We start from the raw sequence: 6,765 nt of genomic DNA, 5'->3' as shown, positions 1-6,765 counted from the left end.
GCAGATTAGACGCTGCTGGAGGCTGGGGAGGGGGAAATGAGGAGTGATTGCTGAACGAGTGGGGAGAATCCTTTTGGTGTGAAGAAAATGTTTCAGAACTACATAGAGTGAAGGTTGCACAACATTCTGCATGTACTAAATGCTACTAAATTGTGCACTGAAATGGACTGATATGGTGAATTTTTTGTTATGTGAACTAGGTTATGCTATGTGAATACCTCAATTAAAACAACAACAACAAAACCACCTGGCACAGTGCCCAGGACATGGTAGGTGTTCAACGAATATCTTTTGAACCCTGTGATTTCCTTGCTTCAAAATCAAACCAAAACCCTAAAACTTCCTTGGCTCTTCACTGCCCCATCCAGGATAATCTCCGCTTTTGTCTCATTTATTTCAAGAGTATTTATTGTTGTCATTTTAGATATTAGGGATTTGAAGGGGAACAAGACAGACACAGACCCTACCTCCAGAGTTTACAGGCTCATAGGGCACTCTGACAAGTAAAGAGAAAATCACAATGCTGTGTGGTCAGGGCTATGGGGGAGAAGGGCCAGGGTCTTCAGGGGGCACAGAGCGGGGAGGAGGGATCCAGGCTAGGGTGCATCTAGATAAAGAGGACCTAAGCTGGGGCCCATGTGATGGGAGGAACAGTCAGCCAGGTGGGAGGTGGACATGTGGTGGGGAGAGGATGAAGGTTAAGGTTGGAGGAAAGCAGGGGTCCCAGGAAGAGCACATGCAAAACCTGGGAGATGAGAGCATGGTGGGTTCTAGGAATAGGGAACAGTTTGGTTGTAACTGCAGCAGAGAGTGTGAGGTGTAGGTGGGAGAGTTAGGAAGGGGCCATTGGCGGTAGGAGCTCAGACTTGGAGCCAAGATCTTCAAGGTCCTGCATGAACTGGCCTCCACTTTCCAGCCACAGTTCTACCGTGCCCCAGTTGCAAGCTGGCAGCAGCCCTTGCTCCGCTGTGCCCTGCGGGTTCCTGTGAACTCCTGTGCCAGCATGGCTTAGCTCATGGAACCCTTCCCCCCTTAGATATTTACTGAGAGCCTGCCCTGTGGCAGGTGCTGGGAACCCAGAGACTGTCAAGCTTGGCTCCACCCTGGGAGAGCTCCCCTGCTAGTCCAGGTGGGGAGGCAGCACAGGAAGAAACAATTACAAGATCGTGAAAGCAATGCTGTGACAGACGGTGCTCTGAGGATGGAGGAGGCGGGGCTTGCCAAGTGGAGGCGGGGCTTGCCAGGGTGGAGGCGGGGCTTACCGGGCTAGACGGAGGGCTCTGGGAACGTGACTCCATGAGGGTCTGAAAGGAAAAGGAGGCACTCGGCCTGGGGAAGAGGAGTAAGGCAAAAGGTAGAGGTTCAGAGCCTAGCTTTGTGGGGTCACAGGATCCTTGAGATCCAGATAGAGGCTTGTACCCTGTCCAGGTAAACACACATACACACAATAACCCCCCCAAGGGCACATACACACTCCTCAAAAGGCCTCTGAACTCACACTCCCCATTGACCTACACACACACACAGACTCGCTTACATACTCTTGCAGGCAGTTTTGCGTCTTCTTGGTCCCTCTGGCTTTGCCTGGAGAATGCCTACCCCCCTCCCGTCTGGTTCCGGCCGGCCGCCTACACAGGCGGTCCCTCTTCAACTCTGGACTTCGTACCTGTCACCGGAAATTCACTTGTTTATCAGGGCCGCCAGCTTGAGCGGCTGCCTGCTGAAGACTGCCCCCTCTCTGGATCCCAGCGGCACTAAACCCCCAACCGCCCCCGCCCCCGGCACTGGGGGTGGGGGTGAGGCCTGCGCCAGAAGGTTCTCCGCAATTCTTGGGAAGGTGTAGCATAAGTCCTCCCTATTGGAGGCTCTGCTCTCCGCCCTCATCTGCGGCTTCGGCCCCGCCTGGCTGCTGCGTCCACAGGTGAGTCAAGCTGCAGTTCTGGCCCGCCCACCTGGCCGGGTCCTGCCAGCTCTAACTGGAAGCTCCTCCGCGGACTGTGCACAGTTCCTACAGGTGGGGAGCAGAGGGAAAGACACTGGGGGGGCCTGGGATGGGGAACCCACAGATCCCCGAGGGCTCCTGGGAGCAGGAAAGGAGCTACAAATCAGGGTGGGGTGAGTGTTTGTCGGTGGAAGAAATGTGACCAGAAGGGGTGGGGTGACAGCCTGAGGGTGTGTGTGTGTGTGTATGTGTGTGTGTGTGTGTGTGTGTGTGTGTGTCCTTGGGAAGAATTCACCGGGACAGGGCAGGAAGGAAAGGAGTAGGAGTAAAATCTTAAAAACGTCAGGTTGAATTCAACTCATATCAATTTAACAAAATCCTTCTTTTTTTTTTTTTTTTGAGGACCCAGTGCCTAGTGCCGGGCTCGTGGTAGGCACCCGATGAATGTTTGCTGATGAATGGATGAGTGAATGATTTACTGCTCCTTTCTAATGACCCCCCACCCTACCCCCATGTCCACTCATCTCACAAACATGTACAGAGCAGCTGACTACTAAGCTCTCTGCCAGCGCCAGGATGCACGTTATTCAGCCCAGTCCCTGACCAGGGAGCTGCCCATCTAGTAACTGGCCAGTTCTGACTGGTGGCTGACTGGGCAGGGCAGTGAAGGGGGTGATGAGAGGGGCCCTGGGACAACCTCACAGTCAGGTATGGTCTGATTTGACCTTGAGGGATGGGGGACTCAAAAAACAGGAGGGGGTGGCTGGGAAACAAGAGGGCAAGGCAGGGTGTGTGTGTGTGTGTGTAGGTGTATGTGTGTGCGCGCGTGTAGGTGTGTGTGCGTGCCTGCATGTAGGTGTGTGTGCATGCCTGCGTGTAGGTGTGTGTGTGCATGTAGGTGTGTGCGTGTGTGTGTGCGCATGTAGGTGTGTGTGTGTAGCATGGGGAGGGAATGGGAGGCTGTGTGCTGGATTGCGAGGACTTGAAGGATGTGCTGAGGAACCTGCACTCAGCCTTGCGGGCCTGGGGAGCTTGTGCAGGATTTTTAAGCAGGGGAGTAATGGGGTCAGATTTGAGCCATAGGCCCATCACTCTGAGGAATGGATGAGAGGTGAGGAGAGACCAGTTTGGAGGTTATTGCAAGAATTGAGGTACAAGATGAAGGTGGCTTGGACTGGGGCAGTGGCGGTGGGGTGCAGAGGAGGGGCATAGGCATTCTAGGGATATTGAGAGCAAGAACTCATGGGACTTGGTGGCAATGTGGAGTTGAGGAGGGAGGGCATCATTACAGTATTGATATTAAAGAGTATGGCCAGGTACTCCCCTAAACTAGGTGCTTCTCTCTTAGGTGCTTTCCTAGCCTGGACACTCCTCCCAGGTCCTCCTCTGATTCAGATACCTCCAGCCCCAGCTGTTCCTTCTCCAGGTACTTCTGTAACCCAGATGCTCTTCCTGTAGGTGCTCCCCAATCAGGTGCTGCTCCCCCAGACACTCCTCTGGCCCAGATGCTCTTCCTCCTCTAGATCCTTCCCAGCCCCTAGTGATTCTCAGCCAGATATTCTCCTGACCCAGTTGATTCACATTTGGCTACTCCTAGAATACAGCTCACCACCCCCTGGGGCAGAGGTGAAAGGACAAGGAATGTGCCTGAAGGGCTGAGGGTAGCGGTGGTGGGTGTGGACGCAGGGCTTCTGACTCAGGAGCAGAGGGGCCAGGCTGTGTCTGGAGCTTCCTGTCCTGGGTGGAGCCCAGCACCGTCCTCCATGCGTGGTCTCCACTTTGCCCATTAGCTCCCAGCAGTTGCTGTTGCCCAACCTCTGGAGGCCAGGACTGCCTCTGCCCCACCTGCCGTCCTCAGCTTACCAAGCAGGGGAGCAGCCTGGGTCTGGGCCCTGGCATCAGAGACCTGGGTTCAAGTCCTGGGACTCTGGCTGAGTGAATTCACCTTTCTGGGCCTCAGAGTCCTCAGCTGGAGAGTGGGGACAACGTTTATGCCCTCATTACAAGTTTCTATAAGCACGTTGCCTGGTGACTGAATCATAAGTTGTGCTCAGTAAATTCCAGCATTGAGTTATTTTTCCAGCCGCTTCCGGGTGTTCCCTTACACACAGCCAATTCCCGTGGCTCGGCTTGTTTTTCTCCTGCGGGCAACTGGTTATGGTCAATTGTCCAGTCTCCGGAGTCTGTGCAGCGCCCTCACACAGCTGTGAGTGTGGCCTGGAACATGCGCCCTGTGGCCATCCCTGACATCCAAACGTGTGTGTATGTTCCAGGACTCTGTGCCCTGGGGCTGCCTGGCGTCTGGGAGTCTCCTTGGAGCCAGGGCTCTTCTGGCAGAGGCTGAGGCTCCCCAGTGTCTTCCGGCCCCTCAATGAGTGAGGCAAACCGAAGTGAGTGACAGTGGGAGGGAGACTGAGGAGGGGATTGGGTACCCCTCAGATGCTGAGGTTGCGGGGAGGAACTTGCCCCACTCCTCTCAGTTTCCCCAGGGAGCCAATCGGGGGCCCCATCCCTAACACTTTCCCTTTCTCTGCAGCCACTGTGGAGCCCTCGGAGCTCCCCACAGCATCGGCCGTATCCCCTGGACTGGGCAGCGGGGCCCGGGCATGGCCTGTGCTGGTAGGGGTCGTGCTGGGGGCTGTGGTCCTTTCTCTCCTCATCGCACTTGCTGCTAAATGCCACCTCTGCCGCAAATACCGTGCCAGCTACCAGCACCGCCCGCTGTCTGGGACAGTGAAAGGGGTCCGCCCCGAGGTGGGTGAAGATGAGGATGATGATGGTTTCATCGAGGACAATTACATTCACCCTGGGGTTGGTGGGCTGGGGACGGAGGGAAGTAGGGACCACTTCTCCCTCTGAGCCCTCATCTTTGGACCCCCCATCCCTATGCCCAACAGCTTAAGGACAGCAGATACTTTGTGGGAACCACAAGCCTCAGGGACTTGGTGGCTAGGGCTTAAGGACGGAGTAGGGGTAGATCAATGCCCCCTTCCTTGACACTAGCCACCAAAGTGAAACACCCTCTCTTGCTCCGTAACCCTCAATGGCTCCCTCCTGTTCTTGGGATAAAGCCTACCAAGGCCCTGGCTGTGAAATCAGGCCTCCGTCAGCCTTTGGCTTCCTTTCCTGCCTTTGCCGACTTTACTCCCTGCTTAACCAATTATTTGTTATTCCTCCCCCACCTACCATGCTGCTTCTCCATGGACCTTTGCTCACACTCTTCCCTTGTCTCCCTGCCCTTCTCTTCTCCCAAGTCCTTTATGACAGTGATGAGAATCCCTGGCCAGTAGACCCCATGTGGGCTGCCTACCTGCCAGCATTTCACATGTGCCCAGGTGATAACGTCTTAGCAGGTGAAAATCATTGTGCCAAGTTTCTCAGGGAGATTTTTTTCCTATCAATCAAGTGGTAATCTAAATAGTTATAATATATTATGTTTTTCACAGATACTAATAAATCTATTTTCATTTTAAATAAAAATAGGAAGTCACTCATTTTTTATTTTCCTGAACTGAAACTTGTGCACAAACATGTCCCTTGTCACTCAAAGCCATGACAGTGCTCGGACATCCCCTCCCTGGGACACCTTCCCGGAGCCCCTCCCTTCCATAACACCTGTGAGTTTCCCTACCAGTCTCTTACCACGTTTAAATTTAATCTTTATTACAATTTGCACTAACCCCTTACCGGGCTAGACTGTGAATTCTCTGAGGCCACAGTCTGCGCCTTGTTCTGTGTCCTCAGAGTCTCTCACACGGAAGATGCTAAATAAATATTTGTTGACTTTGTAGAATTCCCGTGGGCTGACAGGCGAGTGGATGAAAGGTGAGGGCGTGGAGTCTACTGTGGAAGACTTTATCAAGAACCTTGGCAGAGAGGACAGAGTCATGGTTGCTGGGGGGGAGTTTTGGGCAAGGGAGGCAATTTCAAGACGGCAGAGACTTGAGTTAAGCTTCTTTGGTTGCAAGCAATGGAAAGGAGTTTTGGGGGAGAATTAAAGGGACAGCTGACTCAGGAGGGCAGGAAGCAGGTGGTCCCAGCCGCCTGAGGTCAGGCATGGGACCCCTAGTGCTTTGTCATTTATCGGCACTTATGAGGCTCCATGCCTGGGACTTCCAAACTCTTGATTCTGGGTCTCAAGTATTCAGGTGCTAGAATCTGATTGGTCCAGCTTGAGTCAAGTATCTACTACTGTGGGGCTTCCCTGGTGGCGCAGTGGTTGAGAATCCACCTGCCAATGCAGGGGACACGGGTTCGAGCCTTGGTCCGGGAAGATCCCACATGCCGCGGGGCAACTAAGCCCGTGCGCCACAACTACTGAGCCTGCGTGCCACGGCTGCTGAAGCCCGCATGCCTGGAGCCCGTGCTCCACAAGAGAGGCCACCGCAATGAGAAGCCCATGCACTGCAACCAGAGACAAACCCACGCACAGCAACAAAGACCCAACAAAGCCAAAAAAAAAAAAAAAAAAAGTATCTACTACTGGTGCAACCAGTTCTGACCAGTGGGGGCAGGCTCCTGTAGTCCACTTGTGATTTGGGGAGCCCACCTGTTTATTCCAGGTCAGTCCCAGCCAGAAAAGGGGAAGTCGTCAGGAACCAGGCAGCCACTCACATGTGTCCACCGGATGCAGTGTTAGCCTTTGAGGAAAGAGCCAGTGGAGAGAGAAAGTGATGGCTGACTAATATAGGGGGGTGCTTGAGGAAAAGGCAGGGGGTCCAGGAGGGTTGCAGTGTAGGGTCCAGGGTGCCCGCGCCAGGGATGAAGCTGAAGAGGGGGATGCCGTGCGTGGGGATGGATTGCAGTGGAGAGACCCAGACATG

The 6,765-nt window shown here is 54.1% G+C and overlaps 1 protein-coding gene across 7 annotated transcripts; it reads left to right on the top strand.

Annotated features, from left to right (window-relative positions):
- Window positions 1-1,816: 1,816 nt before the first annotated feature.
- On the top strand, window positions 1,817-5,724 carry C1H1orf210 (chromosome 1 C1orf210 homolog). Of its 7 annotated transcripts, none has more exons than XM_060020729.1 (4): window positions 1,817-1,921; window positions 3,291-3,368; window positions 4,216-4,332; window positions 4,479-5,724. In XM_060020729.1, exons 3-4 carry the CDS (start codon window positions 4,314-4,316, stop codon window positions 4,799-4,801), a joined length of 342 nt encoding a protein of 113 aa, XP_059876712.1. In that variant the 5' UTR covers window positions 1,817-1,921; window positions 3,291-3,368; window positions 4,216-4,313; the 3' UTR covers window positions 4,802-5,724. The 7 variants fall into 7 exon arrangements, with proteins under 7 accessions (XP_059876712.1, XP_059876744.1, XP_059876703.1 ...); XM_060020720.1 differs by lacking the exon at window positions 1,817-1,921 and adding an exon at window positions 1,930-2,014; XM_060020744.1 differs by lacking the exon at window positions 1,817-1,921 and adding an exon at window positions 2,029-2,115.
- The last annotated feature ends 1,041 nt before the right edge of the window (window positions 5,725-6,765 follow it).

Source organism: Delphinus delphis, chromosome 1, assembly GCF_949987515.2.
Source record: "Delphinus delphis chromosome 1, mDelDel1.2, whole genome shotgun sequence".
Lineage (NCBI taxonomy): Eukaryota > Metazoa > Chordata > Mammalia > Artiodactyla > Delphinidae > Delphinus > Delphinus delphis.
This window is presented reverse-complemented; position numbering and strand designations above follow the sequence as displayed.